General features: G+C 50.6%; 3 protein-coding genes and 1 non-coding gene across 5 annotated transcripts; 2 read left to right on the forward strand and 2 right to left on the reverse strand.

The window, feature by feature from the left end:
• Positions 1 to 1,235: 1,235 nt before the first annotated feature.
• Positions 1,236 to 4,640, forward strand: LOC100838365 (serine/threonine-protein kinase-like protein CR4). The gene has a single exon (XM_003563191.4). It carries the CDS (start codon positions 1,517 to 1,519, stop codon positions 4,211 to 4,213), a length of 2,697 nt encoding a protein of 898 aa, XP_003563239.1. The 5' UTR covers positions 1,236 to 1,516; the 3' UTR covers positions 4,214 to 4,640.
• A 5,097-nt stretch (positions 4,641 to 9,737) lies between these two features.
• TRNAT-CGU lies at positions 9,738 to 9,809 on the reverse strand. Its single transcript has one exon. It is a non-coding gene; the product is annotated as a tRNA-Thr (tRNA).
• A 1,628-nt stretch (positions 9,810 to 11,437) lies between these two features.
• On the reverse strand, positions 11,438 to 13,250 carry LOC100838667 (DNA-binding protein MNB1B). The gene is made up of 8 exons (XM_010241194.3): positions 13,126 to 13,250; positions 12,939 to 12,991; positions 12,715 to 12,828; positions 12,571 to 12,628; positions 12,383 to 12,427; positions 12,178 to 12,258; positions 11,959 to 12,078; positions 11,438 to 11,758 (listed from the first exon to the last, which is right to left on the reverse strand). Exons 2-8 carry the CDS (start codon positions 12,980 to 12,982, stop codon positions 11,738 to 11,740), a joined length of 483 nt encoding a protein of 160 aa, XP_010239496.1. The 5' UTR covers positions 12,983 to 12,991; positions 13,126 to 13,250; the 3' UTR covers positions 11,438 to 11,737.
• A 2,080-nt stretch (positions 13,251 to 15,330) lies between these two features.
• Positions 15,331 to 16,552, forward strand: LOC100821766 (probable tRNA-splicing endonuclease subunit Sen2). 2 transcript variants are annotated; one of them, XM_010241201.3, is made up of 2 exons: positions 15,331 to 15,555; positions 15,624 to 16,552. In XM_010241201.3, the coding sequence occupies exon 2, from the start codon at positions 15,658 to 15,660 to the stop codon at positions 16,522 to 16,524; it is 867 nt and encodes a 288-aa protein (XP_010239503.1). In that variant the 5' UTR covers positions 15,331 to 15,555; positions 15,624 to 15,657; the 3' UTR covers positions 16,525 to 16,552. The 2 variants fall into 2 exon arrangements, with proteins under 2 accessions (XP_010239503.1, XP_010239508.1); XM_010241206.3 differs by having other exon boundaries at positions 15,331 to 15,529.
• The last annotated feature ends 303 nt before the right edge of the window (positions 16,553 to 16,855 follow it).

Here is a 16,855-nt window from a genome sequence, read left to right on the forward strand (position 1 = left end):
AGCACACGAACTAAATTAGACACATGAATGGTCAAGCTAAACTAGCAAATCTGATCGATCTAGCTAGGCTAGGAAGACGGCAGTCACAAAGATCCAACACAAACATTAGATCAAAACTTTAAAAACCATAACATGTTCGGCTCCGCAACCGAAAAATGTTGGGGTTGAAAGCCATACCATACAGACAACCAGACATACATACAAGCTGAGAAAGGGAAAACCTATAGCACCACCACACCCCTAATTTCGGTTGCATGAGGATGGGTGAGGAGGCAATGTCAGTTAATGCTTGCCTCTCTAGTGGTTTTCATGAAAAGCGTCATGAGAGGCCATTTGCATATAAATTTGAACTGCATGCAATTGCTCCTATCCTACCATCCCTCTTAATCAAAATAAATTTACCCAAAGTCAACTATTATAAAAGACAGAGGGGATCTACAAACTTGGAAGTTACCTACCAATAGCAGTTTGCTTGATCACAAAGTCAATGTTTTTTCCTAACTTGTTTCCGTTGCCGGAAGCAACAATTATTAAAGACAAAAGAGTTTGCGTATTTGGAAGTTATCATGTAACAATTTGCTCTATCACAGTGACGGTTTTTCAGCAATGGTTTTTTCACACTTGTTTTCATTTATGAAAAAGCCATCGGTTTGCTCGACCACGACAATGATTTTTCCACACCCGTTTCCGTTTTCGTAAGCAACTCTTAATTGAAGCAAAATTATCCAGAAGCACTATCTGAACAATCATAGTTACCCCACCCCATAACGGTTGCTCGATCACGATGAGAGTGCCTCCATACGTGTTTCCTGTTTCGGCGGCAACTACCAATCGAAATAAATTTACCTAGGATCTACTCTCACGGAAGGAGAAAAAAGATTGCGTACTTGGAAAGTTAGCTGGTAACGGTACGCTTGATCGCGGCAACGTTTTTTTTGCACTGGTATCCACTTCAGGTGATAGCTTACAAAACATCTCAAACACAAAACAACCACAAACTGCACATCATCCAAGCAGCCAGTGTAGTTTAGAATTTTCCCAAATGAATAACTAGCATCTACAGTGAGTGTGGTTTAGGGCTTATTCGGTTTGTAGGAATGCAAAACATGGGAAGATGTTAAAATTTCTTTGTTTTTCTCTTGAAAGAAGCACCAAACGAAAACCTTTTGTCCTGCTAAGAAACAAAGTCCAGGATTCCATTCCAGTGACCAAGAAAAGAGTAAAAGTGTCGCCTTTCTCGTCTTTGTTTAGTCCAGTCCAGTCCTTGGCACCCCTCGCCCTCGGTAGTTGGCCAGATCTTCTTCTTCCTCCTCGCGCGAGCTCTCGCGCCGCCACCCATCCCGCTGCTGCGCGCCCTAGCTCGCCTTCCTCCTCGCGCGAGCGCCTCCACCGCAGCTTGATCTCCCCTGCGCTCCCGACCGTTTCAACGGAGTCCGCTCCCCGTTCAATATTCTTCCCCAATTCGTAACAGAGTCCGCTCCCATCCCCAATTCCCCAACGGGGTCCGCTCCGAGACATGGGGAGTGCGCTAGCGCTCGCATTGTGCTGCGTGGTCTTCTCCCTGCTGCTGCTACCGAGCTGGGTGGACGGGCTCGGCTCCATGGGTTCCATCTCGGTGTCCTACGGCGAGGACGGGCCGGTCTTCTGCGGCCTCAGCTCCGACGGCTCCCACCTCGTCGCCTGCTCCGGCGCCGACGCCACCGTCGTCTACGCCGCCCCGCCCAGGATCCGCTTCCTCGGCCTCACCGCGGGGGATGGCTTCGCCTGTGGGCTCCTGTACGACACCAGCCAGCCCTACTGCTGGGGGAGCAACGCCTATGTCCAGATCGGGGTGCCGCAGCCCATGCTCGAGGGCGCCAGGTATTCCGAGATCAGCGCCGGGGACAACCACCTCTGCGCGCTGCGAGTGCCTGCCAAGGGGGCCGATTCGTCCACCATTGATTGCTGGGGTTACAACATGACTGCCACGCATGATGTATCCGGAGCCGTGTCGACCATCTCGGCGGGTTCGGTGTTCAATTGCGGCTTGTTTGCGCGCAACAGGACCGTCTTCTGCTGGGGCGATGAGACGGTGAGTGGCGTGGTTGAGCTGGCGCCGAGGAATGTGCGTTTCCAGTCCATTGGCGCGGGCGGTTACCATGTTTGCGGGGTGCTGGAAAATGCGCAGGTTTTCTGCTGGGGAAGGAGCTTGGAGATGCAGCAGGTTTCAACGACCGGTGCTATTGGCCAAGGTGACGTGAGCATAGTGCCGATGGATGCGATGGTCTCTGTCGTCGGTGGGCGATTCCATGCTTGTGGCATCAAGAGCCTTGATCACCAAGTAGCTTGCTGGGGTTTCACACTTCAGAACAGTACAGCGGCACCGAAAGGTCTCAGGGTGTATGCAATTGTGGCTGGAGACTACTTTACTTGTGGGGTGCCCGCTGAGACATCGCAGAAGCCAAGGTGCTGGGGCCATACTGGATCATCGTTACTACCCATGGCGGTATCCCCTGGGCTTTGTGTATCTGTTGCATGCAGCCCTGGGTACTACGAGTATACGAGCAATGGTGAGGTTGGTGGCACCAAGGCGTGTAAGCCTGCAAATTCTAGACTCTGCTTGCCATGCAGTGTTGGCTGCCCAGATGGTTCGTATGAGTCATCAGCCTGCAATGCCACAGCTGACCGCGTTTGTCAGTTTGATTGCTCCAAGTGTGATTCAGATGAGTGTGTGTCATTCTGCTTATCCCAGAAGCAGACTAAGAACCATAAGTTCATTGCTTTTCAGATGCGCATTTTTGTGGCAGAGATTGCATTTGCTATCATCTTGATTCTCACCGTGACAATCATTGCTTGCCTATATGTACGGCACAAGCTTCGACACTGCCGATGTTCGAAGAGCAAGCTGAGGATGGTCAAGAGTACAACATACTCTTTTCGAAAGGATAACATGAAGATCCAGCCTGATGTGGAAGATCTGAAGATCAGGACAGCTCAGGAATTCTCCTACGAAGAGCTAGAACAAGCAACCGGTGGCTTCTCGGAGGATTCACAAGTCGGCAAGGGCAGCTTTTCTTGTGTATTTAAGGGCATACTGAGAGATGAGACTGTCGTTGCTGTGAAGCGTGCAATAAAAGTATCAGATGTGAAGAAAAGCTCAAAGGACTTCCATACTGAACTGGACCTCCTCTCTAGGCTCAACCATGCTCATTTGCTCAACCTGCTTGGTTACTGTGAGGATGGCAGTGAGAGACTCTTGGTTTATGAGTTCATGGCTCATGGATCCCTGTACCAGCATCTGCATGGCAAGGATCCAAACTTGAAGAAACAACTGAATTGGACCAGGCGGGTCACCATTGCTGTGCAGGCTGCTCGGGGAATTGAGTACTTACATGGCTATGCGTGCCCACCGGTAATTCACCGAGACATTAAGTCCTCAAACATATTGATCGACGAGGATCACAATGCACGGGTTGCAGACTTTGGTCTATCTATAATGGGTCCTGTAGATAGTGGTACCCCACTGTCTGAGCTGCCAGCAGGGACACTTGGTTACCTTGATCCCGAGTACTACCGTCTCCATTACTTGACGACAAAGTCTGATGTCTACAGCTTCGGAGTTGTTCTTCTGGAAATGCTAAGTGGCAGGAAAGCCATTGACATGCAGTGTGAGGAAGGGAATATTGTTGAATGGGCGGTCCCGTTGATCAAAGCTGGCGACATTTCTAGCATCCTTGATCCAGCCTTATCTCCTCCATCTGACCTGGAGGCTCTCAAGAAGATTGCAGCTGTGGCATGCAAGTGTGTCAGGATGCGGGGCAAAGACCGGCCTTCCATGGACAAGGTGACAACGTCTCTAGAGCGTGCGCTTGCGCTGCTGATGGGCAGCCCATGCATGGAGCAGCCTATTCTGCCAACTGAAGTTGTTCTTGGGAGTAATCGTATGCACAAGAAAGTATCACAGAGGTCCTCTAACCAGTCATGCTCAGAGAATGAGCTCATTGACGGGGACGACCAGCGGATTGAGTACAGGGCACCATCTTGGATAACATTTCCAAGTGTGACCTCATCGCAGAGGAGGAAATCATCCGCATCGGAAGCTGACTTGGATGGCCGAACAACCACAGATGGGAGAAACATCGGGAGCAGCATAGGGGATGGACTGCGGTCACTGGAGGAAGAGATCGGGCCGGCCTCGCCACAGGAGGACCTATATTTGCAGCACAACTTCTGATGAAATGCCAAGACCAGCTGAAATCACGGAACCGTCTGCCGTTTTAAGTTCAGACTTTGTGACCTGTTGCTATGTGGAAAAGCATTGCAGTGTTGGTAGTTCCTATTGCAGCAGGCCATTCGGAAAAGAGAAGAGAACTAGTTATAGTGTACTGGAAGGATTTTTAGCATCCGGAGGCATTTCTTTGTAGATTAATCCCGTTCGTCTTATTATTGTCAGTTCTATGAGTTTAACGGTGTTAAGGTGGATGGTCGCGGTCGATGAATCCTCTTCTGTAGCTTGCAGATCTGTGTAAGTGTTTAGTTCTCTTTCATCGTGTTAAGCATCTTTTCACATTCCAGTGTTCGTCTAACTTGCCAACTGACCGTTGAACTCATCATGTTCAGTTCAATCTGTATGAATCATATCTACTCCCTCTGATCCTAAATTCTTGACTTAAATTTATCCAAATATGGATGTATCTATTCTTAAAAAGCGTCTAGATACATGTAATATTTCGATAACAATTTATGATCAGAGGGAGTAACATTCTTTGACATGTGTTACTGTAGAAGATCTCTTCCATGTTCTCTTTCCAGTTTGCTCAGAACATCGCGAGTTCTCTGCCAGATCTTCAGTAACAGGTGAAATGTTATAATATTTAGTCGTCTGGCTCAGGAGATTGTGAATGTATGTCACATCTTGCATGATCTGTTTAGGCTATTTTGCTTTCGACATAGTCAAGACAGGTCGCTGCAAATGAATTAATGTTGATGTGTCCTTAACAGACTTGCCACTGTGTTTGGTGCGAGTACTTATTTCAGAAGTAACCTGCTATGATGGTACTAAATGGGTTGCTGGATTTGTTTTAGTATAGTTTTGCTCATTCTCTGCTGTCCCATTTTCTGTAGATCTCAGAGACCGAAAATTGCACATCTTAAATATTGAAAGTGTGGAACTCTAGCAAAGCATAGGTGTAATTTGTAGTCTTTGCAACTTGTGAACATGTCCAGTCCAGTCATGCATGCAAGTTTTGTTCTGGTCTGTTTTAAGCTGCACTCTTTTTGGGTGTATTTACTTCACCCATTCATGCCTTCCTCTGAAATAAATAACTGCAACTTCAGAATACATTTCCTTTCATTTCTGTTCAGTAAGCACACTCACAGTACAAATCACACGATATGCACCAGCTTTACTAAGGATCTGGAAATGGAACAGCCTGAAGCAGCCCATAGCACAACCTCTTCTTTCAGAGCTGCAGGTAAGATTTGGAAATGGTGCAAGATCTGTATATGCTGGTGTGTTGCAAACAAAAAAAGAGCAGCAGCATATAATAACCATAGAAGGTCATTTTTTCTTAAAAAAGAAAGGTATGGTCATTTAGGCGAAAACCATCGTTAGGTGCAAACTTTCTGTTTGGTCCGTCAGATCTACACGATGTGTGGCCCAGATGACACGTGGGAATCAAACTCCTCGCTTAAACGCAATTTCGCACAAAACCCCCTGATTGAATTGCTCCGTAACACTACACGCAGAGAAACGATTCGCGAATCGCGAAGGAGTTATCTCCTTCCTCTGTTTCTCGTTCCCCATGCGAGCGGCCGCGCGTCGACGACCTGCCATGCCGATGGCGACTGGGGCGCTACTCCAATCGTTGGAGAGTCGGAAGACACGGCGGTGCCCGACCGCGACCATGACCAGGCCCGATGCATTGGCGGCGGCGCTTGCTTGACGCGCTGGAGGCGAGGCGCTGGCCCCACTCAGCGGCCGCCCGACGGCGACCTCCGGTCACAGCTGCGACGTCGGCGACCCGGTGACTCTGGTTGACGCAAGGGAGACCGAAAGGGCACGTTCGCCGCTCGGCGTACCTAGCCAGGTCGTCCCGGCGTCGGGCTAGGCAGCACGGCCAGGGGCGGGATCGTGCGAAAGCGCGGACGGCGGGCAAGATTCAGGTTGATCCTGCGGCGGGCTCGCGCTGAACAACTGCCGGAGGGCGCGGAGTCGCGTCCGACGGCTGGCTCGCGTGGAAGAACGGGCGGTGGGCGTGGAGTCACTTCCAGACGCGGGATCGGCAGAAAGACCAGCAGTTGGCCGATGGATGGGGAGGAGCGCCGTCAATCTGGACTAGAAGGAGGCTCGAAGAGGAAAGGTTCCTTCCGGTTTTTTTTACTCGTGAATCGGTTCTTGTGTGTATTGTTACCGAGCAATAGATTCAGCCGGGGGGTTTTGTGCGAATTTGCGTTTAAGCGAGGAGTTTGATTCCCACCTCTCATCGAGAGCCGCACGTTGTAGATCTAACGGATCAAACAGAAAGTTTGCAAGTTTGTACCTAACAATGATTTTCATAGGATACGTCGCCGGTCATTTATGTGCAAAAAAAATATTACAGCAGCATATATGAGGCACATTAATCATTCATATCGATATTGTCATATTGGCACTGGTATTGATTTGATGGTGCAAATGTTGATGTTTCTATCCATAAGCACAGTCAAAAAACTTTAAAAACTGAAATTAGAAAACGAGAGCATTAGAAAGAAAAATAAATCAGTTCCTTTCTTTACAAATCTTGCTTACAAAATTTCATCAGCAACGTAGGAAGCCAAGTTGGACCGGGTTGAGTTGACTTGAGACAGGAAAGAAAGCAGCAGGTGGCGCACGACTTGTCCGACCAAGTCGTCCAAGATGGCGCGCTCGACCTTGCTCCCGACGCCGCGCGCCTCCTCCTCCCACGCCGCCGGCGTCTCCAGCCACGCCGAACGCCTCCCGACCACCTCGCGCTCCGCCGCCGCCGCCGCCGGATCGTCGCCGGTCTCCTCCTCCGCCGTCGCCCGCCGCCACACCTCCTCCTCCAGCTCCTCCCCCCGCAACGCCGGCGGCGACGGGCGCGCGCCATTGCCGCCGCCACATTGCTGATGCTGCGTCAGAGCCTCGTTGGCCAGGTCGAACAGCAGCCTGCGGTACCGGCGGCCGCGCTCTTCTTCTTCGTCTACGGCGTCGGCGACGGCGCACTCCTCCTCTCCCTGGCGGCAACGGCGGAAGTAGTACGCGTCCTCGATCTCGTCGAAAACGTCCTCGCCGATCGGCGCCGCCATTGATGCTTTGACGACATCGGACGAGCTCGTCGTCTTGTCCTCCTCCGACCCGCCGCCGCCGCCGCCGTCGTGCCACAGCCCGGCTGCGACGAGCACTTCCCGCACGTACGCCTTGTCCGGGTCGCCGTCCTCCTCCTCCCCCGTGGCGGGGGCGGCAGCGCTGGTCTTCCATTCCAATGGCGACCCACCGGCGTCGAATTCGGACGAACACTTGGGGCTCAACTCTGCATTTGCAATTTGCAAAAGAAGAGAATTTGAATCGAACAGTATGAAATGTAACATTTTTTACAAAATTCACGGCTTTGCATGCATCACTACCTGGGAATGAAGAGCAATTGTTGAAATCGTCTGAGAGGGAGAAATGGCGGCGGCGGCTGTGGCCTTCAACTTCCAGCGGCGACACCGGGCTCCGTGGCGCCGTTCCGGCGAGATCAACAACCTGAACCTCAGTCATTCAACCAATCAATCAGCCAAGATTACAAAAATTGAACAGCATTAGCTAGAAAGGATCAAACTTTGTTTCCTGAAAGAATCGTTTAAATTGTAATGTGACAAAGCTTGCCTGTGGAATCAGAGGACACGGAGAAGAAGGAGGAGGAGGAGGTTTTTTCTTCTTGGAGAGATGCATCATCAGCAGCAGCTGCTTGAGCTTCCCTCCGATGCCGAAGCTCTGCCTCAGCCCGCTCGCCGGAGCCGTGCCCCGGACGAGGCTGAAGCTTCTGCTCCGGCGGCTCGACGACGACGTCAGCTCCGCGCCTGTATCCGGAGCTCCGATCATCCGCGGCAGCAAAGCGAACCCCGTCGCCGGCGCAGAGAAGGACCGCAGCAGCAGCGCCCGCGGCGACTCCGCGGCCAAATCAATGGCGGCCTCGGGCAATGCGTCTGCCTGGAGTGAGCTGCCCCTTCTTCCTCCTCTGCTCGTGGCCTTCGTCAATGGCGACGGCTGCGGCGACGCGCTCGTCATCTTCCAGCGCTCCGGCGACGCGGTGGCGGCCGCGGCGCGCTTGCGGTCGCCTCTGAAGACGCGGAACGACTCCGACCGGGACAGCGTCGTCTTCTTCCTCCTGCCGCCGAGCAGCTTGCCGCCGTCTGCCATGGACGACGCCGTGTATGGAGCCATGGACTGAGGAGCTGACCTCGCCGCCATGGACGACGCCGTGTCTCGAGCCATGGGCAGAGGAGCTGACCTCGCCGCCATTTCGCTCCTGAGCCTCTCCCTCACCTCCCTCAGGAACTCCTCCATGCCGCCGCCGCCGAGGTCCGTCTTCCACGTCGCCGGCGTGCCAACCGCCGGTCCGCCGCCGCCCGTCGCCGGCCTCAGGATCGCTATCCGCGTCGGCGCGCCGCGCTGCTTCTCAGTTTCGCCATCAACGGTTGCCCCCGAAGCTGACAACTCTTCAGACTCTGCGGCATTCTTCCTCGTCTCTTCTTGCACCTTGCAACCGCTCATGCCGCCATGGCCGCCGGCGCACCTGGCCAACACCTTCTCCCGGCGCAGGTTCGCCTGCGCGATCATCTGTACGTACCGTCCGTCCATGCATCCCGCGGGGGCCTTGCCTACAACGACGGCCTCCGCCGGCGCCTGAGAAGAGGAGGAGGAGGAGGCGTGCAGCCAGGCCTGGAAATCCTCCCTGATCCTACCCAGCAGCTCCTCCTGCGGATGCGGATGCCGCCTGCCATCATAGCTCTTCCTCCCGGACGAAGACGACGACGACGACCAGCGGCGGCCGCCGTCCCTCCGCAGCGGCCTCTTCATCTTCTCCAGGCACCGCCGGTAGTAGTCTTCCCCGGCGCGGCGGCGCGAGGAGGAATGGGACGACGACAGCAGCAGCGGGTTGCATTTGGATTGCTTCGACACGGCAACGGCGGCGGCGGCGAGCTTGGCCTTGGCGGACGACGAAGCTTCGCCGGAGGAGGAAGAGAAGGGTGTGGCTCTGACTGACCTGCTCATGCTGAGCAGGTCCATGGTCTCTTCTTCCTCGGAGCAATCAATGGTGATCGTCGTCGTCTTCGTCGTTGTTGTCGGCGGCTGAGGTTCCATGCCCATGAGACGGGCGATCACGCTCGGCTGACTCAACATCAATGGATACCGACCGATCTTGTGTTGTGCAAGTGCAATTACAACTGCACGGCCACGAAACAACAATGCCAATGGAAATGAATCTTTGCCGGAGCTTGATTTGATTGATGCCCGAGAGAGTCGTCCCATGCACGATCGGCAACAGCAATGCTAGCAACAAACAGATTAAAGAGAAGCTTTGCTTGTGTTTTAAATTTTCTGTGGGCCGGCGGCTGGCTGGGAATTTATATGCAAACAAGGTTGATCCAAGCACGTCGACCACAGTTCAGCCAAGTCTTCAGTTAACAAGGAAGGGGAAATGACGTCATGTTTTCCTTTTCCGAAACCGGCAAAAAGGCATGATTTTGATTAGAAAAATATTAAAAAGAGGAGCCCCCGGTGAGGATCGAACTCACGACCTTTCCCTTACGAAGGGAACGCACTACCACTATGCTACGGAGGCATCTTGTTGTCAGATCTTTTCTGACAACTATTTAAAGGTCCCACCAATGCCAGATCACCATTTGTATTGAAATGGTTCAAAAAATATATTTTAAAAACCTCTTAAATTTAAAGAAATCCTAACACACAAAAATATGGAAAGTTCATGATTGGAATAGGACATACTCAGGTCACATGATTTTGCTTCAAAGAGTGTTTAGCATTCAAAGGATTGGGCTTAGTTGGTACTCCTTCCGGACCGGATACATCGCATGCTGCTCGGGAGTCAATTTTATTGATGACGTAACGAGTAGAGGCCTCCCCGGGCTAGGCTTCACAAAGCCCGGCCACATAACCCTGAGCTCAGGCCGATGCCAAGACCCCAAAAAAGTTTTTTATTAAATTAATACATTTGGGGATGACAACGATTCTATACCTATTTTTCAAATAAAATTGTTTTTGTTTTTAATCGATTTTGGGCTTTCGGGCGGGAAACTGAGGCCCATGGCTCCGGGCGAAGTGCATAAGATATTCTGAATTGTGCAATGTCATCACCCATGAACTTGCGGTTTAGCTAGGTTGTCGGAGTAGAGCCAAAGAAAAGCCCTAGGGGACGATGGGCAGTACAGTAATCAGCATATCTGTTGCATCGTGGCAAAAAAAAAAAGCATATCTGTTGCAAACCAAACCCTTTCGAATTTCAAACGACAAGACAGATACTATGTCGCAGGGCCTCACTCGCTAGGCACACAGTACTATTCCATTACTACTTATTAGCTGCTGCTGCCAATAACTAACCTTTGCTAGTACCGTTGTGTACTAGCAAGAGAAGGAGGAGCAGAATTCAGCTGTTGGGGTTGGCAAAAGGGATCAAAAAATTGCAGGCGTCCGTGCGGTTGTGCGTGCGTAGCGTACGTCCGTTCTGCAGCGGCTTTGCTGCCAGGGCCAGGGACACGTAAATGCTAAACGCAGTGAAGGCAGACAATGTCCGGTCAGGCAAGGCAGGGATCAGAGAGAGAGCCGTACTACTGAGGTCTGAAAAGCAAGACAAGCGTGGGTGTGCGCTCTGCGTCGGCATTCATTCACGGCTGTCCCCAGCAGACAGCGCCAACGGCTCTCTTCTCTCTACTACACGAAATCTACGAAACGTCTCGTCGTCAAGGATCTACTATCTCTCTACGTTGTTTTCAACACCAAAAGCTTCGAATATATATATATATATATATATACGGTTTCCGTTTTGCTCAGCATATTCCATCGGAGTCTCGGACAGTCCGGTAGTACAAATACAATAGTCTCGAAAACTAATCCTGTTGAATGTCAATGAAAGATGAACTACTATCAGGTATTATGACGCAAAAGAAACAACACTAAAAATAAACAAGAGATCCGCACGACTGTGTTCGCAGTAGTAGAGTGCCAATCACTCCACCCAATCATTAACGACGGAGTATCCCGCTATGCAAATCGGGATGATCGCTCCTCACTTAATGATGTAGGATCCCACTATCCATTTGGGACAATCATCTTTAGAAGGCAACTAATCCAACAGCAGCAATAGCAAAACAAAATCACAGGGCAGGACCCAGCAAGCGCCTAATTAGGACCAACCAAATTAGAAAACAGGCAAAAGGTACTTGAAGGAAGACGAGAACAATTTAATCTAACATACCCAAACTGATATTATCACAATGTTAGCCGGTGACAATGGAAAGACATTGTAATCTAGGTACAAGCGGGGCACCTCCGCCATGGAGCGCCCCTGCCGGTGGCGCCAACAAGGAGCGCTATCCGTTATAGGTACGACAAAAAGGTAAAAACATCACAATGTGAAGTTGAAACTGGATAATTCTAGTAGATGGATAGGCTCCTTATAACGCCCGAGACCACCGCAGGCCCCTTGCACAGCTTGCTCCCCATCTTGTCCATTGGAGCACCCTTCGGATGAGTTTACTCGTCATCGTCTTCGTCCTGCAATGGCAGCAACTCATTTACAGACTGCCAAGGACAAATCTGAACTAGTGTATGATGTACAGATTAAACTTGAGATTAGCTAGAAGAGAATGCCTCTAAATGGTTGTGCAATATGTTGCTTTAACAAGTTTCAGGCAATGAACGTAAACTAATTGAACATATACTTGCAGGACAAAGTATCGGGCATGCTGATATACCTCATCGCTACCCTCGTCATCATCCTCATCATTGACTTCGGACTTTGACTTGTCAGATTCCTCTTCATCATCCTCTTCTTCCTCCTTGGCAGGAGCAGCCTTCTTGGCGGCAGCAGTGCTCTGAACAAACAAATCACAGACCACGATTAGCACTGTAAATAAAATCATACAAAGGGACTCGCAAGCAAGGTAGATTGCTCTCTAGGTACGAGTCACTACCTCGCCCTTGTTGTAGGCGGCAATGGCCTTGTTATACTCGGCCTTGAGCTTATTAGCCTTGGCTACATAGGGAGCCTTGTCCTGCAATGAATATCCATCCACAGCCAAGCATGTAAGCGAATCATATCACCAACAAAATCAGCACCGGATTCGCTAAAATGATTAACAAGTAATCAAAGTCAGAAGGTGTCACGAGGAAGCTTACCGATTCGCTCAAGGTTTTCCACCTCTCACCGGCTGCTTTGCCCACCTGAATACGACCCCCCGGGAACAATAATAACAATATTAATTGATAATAATAATAAGCCAATCAATTCACGGATCATACATATATATATCCCACCCACGGGGGCTAACGAAGAATAATTCACGAGTAATTTTCAGCAAACTTACGGCAGCAACAGACTTATTCTTGGGGTTCTTCTCCTTGAACTCCTTGCGGAACTCGTCCCTAACGAAAATAAAAAAGAAACTAAGATCAAACCGGCCGGCCTAAAATCATAATAAAATAAAGGGAAGAGCAAAAGGGGATCTCACATGAAGACGAAGAAGGCGCTGGGCGCCCTCTTGGGCTTGTTGGGGTCCTTGCCGGCCTTCCCCTTCCTGCCCTTGGCGGCGGGCTTCTCCGCGCCCTTGCTCTTCACCGCCAACCTTTCAGACACACAAACAGATCGAACACGTCAAAATCGCATCTCAAAAACAGATCTACGAACAAAACCTAAAAGCAAACTCGAATTCATCGGCCGAAATTTCCTCCTTACTTGGTGTCGGCCTTGACGGCGCCCTTGGATTTGGCCCCCTTCATGGCTAATTCCTGCGCCACCCCAAAACCAAAAAAATACCAGAAATCAACAACACCGAAAGGACGGGACGGACAGGGCAGGGCAGATCCGGTTGGGGCGACGGCGAATCGGGCGAATCGAGCGCGAATCGGGGGCGGGGGCTCACCTGGAGGGGGGAAAGGAAGGAGGCGACGAGCTAGGCTAGGCGCGTTTGGGGAAAGGGGAAGGAAGGAGAGAGACAGAGACGGGACGCTGCGCTGCGCCGAGGGGATAAGAAGAGCGGGCCTTTGTTGCCCACCGGAGGGCATATCTGCGATTCCGCCACATCTCCGAGGGCCCGCTCCGAATTCCTAATTTGAATTTTCGTACCCGCCCCGATCTTTCCCCACCTAACAAAACGTTACCCACCAATGACCCGTGGGACCGGTTGCCAGGCGGGCCCGTTGTGTCATGTGGAGATAGCGGCGGGGTAGCACGCCTGGATCCGGCTAAGTACAAGCATCTGAGGACGGAAACGTAATTAGACCGGAAACGAGGGGGTGGGAAGAGAAAGTGTGCGCGCCAGGGGCTTGGGCGGGATTTTGGAAATTTGGGGCCGCGCCGATATTTTTGCCGCATGTGGCCACGAGGTCCGGGTTCCGGGTGGGGCCGCGCCGTCAGCCAGCCAGCCAGCCCTTCCCCCACCGCAGCAAAGACATGTCACCGATCCGCGAGACGCAGCGCGATTGGCTGGCCGGGCGCCCCCCTTGTGTGTGCTTTCGTTCTGTGCTTTCGTTGGAGCAAACCGTGGCCTCGTTGCAGGTTTCGGAGGAGCGGATTTGGGCGGTTTCAAATCCCTGGCTTCTTCTCCCTCTGCAACAATGGATGGATGCCATGGCCGGGCTTGTGGGTTTGCGAGGTCTTGGAGCATTTTGAGTTTGTGTGGGTTTGGGTTTGCTGCTGGGGTCGTCATGGTGACGTCATTAATGGTGTTTTTGTGTGTGTTTTGGGGGGGATGATTGGGCATTTGGGCTGCCCTTTTTGGGGTCATGGTGATGGTTTATATGAGCAAAGTACGATAGGTCCCTCCTCCTCCTAAGTTTGTGTTAGAGTGGATCTATGAAATGACATGCCACCACGGGATACATGAATATTCGAAAGATACATTTTATATCATCTTGTCCTTGTTGAATGTTGGAAATGAAAGTGTTGTACTGCTTGCTTTAGCTAGACTTGGTAGTGTATGTCGTGGTTCTCCGTCGCGTAGATTTAAGGGTCATGTGTGAAGCTCTTGAGCCGTTTTTTTGTTGAGGTATCGAGGAAAGAAACTTAACCATGTGGAATGAAAACATTTTGAAGTGTGTGCGTGCGCATTTTCTTTTCTATGTCTTGGTTGGTTCTAAGATGCTGCTGCCCTAAGGTTGCAAAAACCGCTTCTTCTTGTTCATAATGTTATTTCATTTAACAAAGTGCATATTTACGAAACTCTTTACATTAAAAATCTAGTGCAAACAACGTGTCCCCGCCATCCTACTGCCTTGCTAGAGTATGCTCCATGCCACAAGGGATTATAGACTCGGATGACGTCAACAGCGTCGGTCAAAATCATACCATTCAAAATTACAAAACATATAAATATTGTACTGAGTTGAATTTTCGAAAGTCTGATGAGGTTATGGAAAAATGTATCGGCACGTACTTTATAAAATAAATACCTCATGGATTTTTATAAATTTTATCAAACCTCAAATGACAAACCTTATATGCTCTCTGTCTCTCAATGGAGGGAATAGTTCACGCCTCTGCCCATCTATTTAACTCTACTTGGATAAACACGCCAAACCAGTCCATAGCCTTAAAATCCCGAGACAAGCCATAGCGAAGGGAGGCACGCAAACACGAAGAACATATATCCAAGGCAATTTCAAAATATCCATCTATGTTGCAGAAAGCGAAACGCATAGAAAGACCAGTCTTAACAAATTTCCCCCTCGTATCTTCCTATAAATCGCGAAAGACACGACTTTCTCACATACTTTCCGTTATATAATATGCTTCCTGTTTTAGAATCATATTCTCGGACGCAATTGCCACATGCAATGCTTGTTATTAGTGTAAGAATAGCGTCAGCCCGGATGCAAGTGTCTTTTTTTCTTTTTTCTTAGGGCTGTCTGGACGCAAGTTGGCTGGGAAAAAACTGTTCTTTTCAGCGAAGGAAAAAAAATGCTTTGCAAGAATGGAAGGGGCCCACGGCAATGGGCCAATTGAAACTCGTTTCATAGAGAAATCGAAGTGGGCCAATTGTTCGCTACACAGGCCCAAAATCTTGTAGACTTGAAGTGGGCCGTATAAGCTTCCTGGTGCAGTGAAAGTGTGAAACCAACAAGAAGCAGCCCAGAACTCCCTTTGCGATCTCACCCGCGCTCCTCTCTCTCCCTGGCCCTCCGCCGCTGCAGTCCGCGCCGCCGCCGCCGCCGTGGCAAGGCACGACGAGGCAGCAGCGCCGGGCGCCTGGGTCCCCCGAGTCCCGTGCCCCCCGCCGCTCGGCGGCTCCGTCTCTTGGCGCCCCGCTCCATCCTCACCGCCCCGGGGTTCGTCCCTAGACTCCCGTCACTCGGTAACCCTTGCGGCACCAACTTCTGTATTTTGTCAACCAATCAGTTCCTCAATCTTTGCCTCTTCTAGGCCATAGCTGTTGTTGTGTTCCCAGCTCACGGATATGTCGGGTCCAAGATGGAAGAAGGGCAAGGACGGCAAGAGCTTTGCAGCTCTAGCAGCAGCTAACCCCATGTCAAGCGTTGTCGCTGAGCTCCAGTCTTCGCTGAAATGCTCAAATTCCGTGGCAACTTTATCTGCCCGCGGCGGGGACGCGATTATCGGAGTAAAGCCTGAGCAAGGCGTGCTTCTTAACCGCGCGGCGTTTGGCCGTGCGGTGGAAAATGCCGGAGCAGAGAGACAGTGGTTCCAGCTGGGCCCTGAGGAGGTCTTCTACCTTTGCCATGCTCTCAAGTGCATTGCAGTTGAGTCGGAGAACAAGAAGCAGATGAGTGAAGGGGAGCTGTGGGATCGCTTGTGCTCCGCGTCGGAGTCATTTCCCGAGATGTACAAGGCTTACTCACATCTCAGGTCTAAGAACTGGGTGGTGCGGTCAGGTTTGCAGTATGGTTCGGATTTCGTGGCCTACCGTCACCACCCGGCGCTCGTCCACTCAGAGTTTGCTGTGGTTGTAGTTCCAGAAGGAGTAGAGTTTGGGGCTAGGTGTGGCCGCCTGAAGGTGTGGTCTGATCTACTATGCGCACTCAGAGCTTCAGGCAGTGTGGCCAAGGCACTGCTAGTTCTGACCGTTTCCAGCAGTGTCTGTGAACTGAGCTTCCCAGATTGTTTAGAACAGCTGGTTGTTCATGAGAGAACAATTACGAGGTGGATAGCCCAGCAGTGTCGTGAGCAGCGATGTGAACCGTGCAGAGAAGAAGCAAAGAAGGAAGAACAAGATGACAGAAGAGAAAGTGTAGTTTTTAGCTATTACGGTGTAATACTAGGCTTCGCAGTTCTTTCTACCTTTCTTGTATACAAGCTGAGATTCTGAAAATAAAGCTTAATCTTTTCTGAACTTTTGTTGGTGTGATTATAGTTTTATCTCATTGCAATCCTATGTCGGTAATCTTGTGAATCTTTCTTAGATTTCTAGAAGTGGTGCATTCTTATATCCATACAAATGTATTTGACTGCAAAGGAACATAACACTCATATTATGGTGTGTGGTTAAATCTTCTAGAGATATTGGAGACAGCTATGGATTGGCATTTTTCTGTACTTCTGCAAGGACTGCAGGACGAGAAACTTCAATCTCTGAATGACCGCCACACTACAGCCTATTGAGGAAAAGAGGTACATGAGATGCATTCTTTTCAGATATG

The sequence above is a fragment of the Brachypodium distachyon genome, chromosome 1 (genome assembly GCF_000005505.3).
Source record: "Brachypodium distachyon strain Bd21 chromosome 1, Brachypodium_distachyon_v3.0, whole genome shotgun sequence".
NCBI lineage: Eukaryota > Viridiplantae > Streptophyta > Magnoliopsida > Poales > Poaceae > Brachypodium > Brachypodium distachyon.

What these genes read in the sequence shown, in the direction of transcription:
- LOC100838667 (XM_010241194.3), bottom strand. Translation starts at nt 12,982, where the DNA reads ATGAAGGGGGCCAAATCCAAGGGCGCCGTCAAGGCCGACACCAA. An exon ending in GCCGTCAAGGCCGACACCAA is followed by an intron (nt 12,829 to 12,938) that starts GTAAGGAGGAAA and finishes TGTGTCTGAAAG; the next exon opens with GTTGGCGGTGAAGAGCAAGG. An exon ending in ATGACGAGGGTAGCGATGAG is followed by an intron (nt 11,759 to 11,958) that starts GTATATCAGCAT and finishes CTGCCATTGCAG; the next exon opens with GACGAAGACGATGACGAGTA.
- LOC100838365 (XM_003563191.4), top strand. Translation starts at nt 1,517, where the DNA reads ATGGGGAGTGCGCTAGCGCTCGCATTGTGCTGCGTGGTCTTCTCCCTG.
- LOC100821766 (XM_010241201.3), top strand. Translation starts at nt 15,658, where the DNA reads ATGTCGGGTCCAAGATGGAAGAAGGGCAAGGACGGCAAGAGCTTTGCA.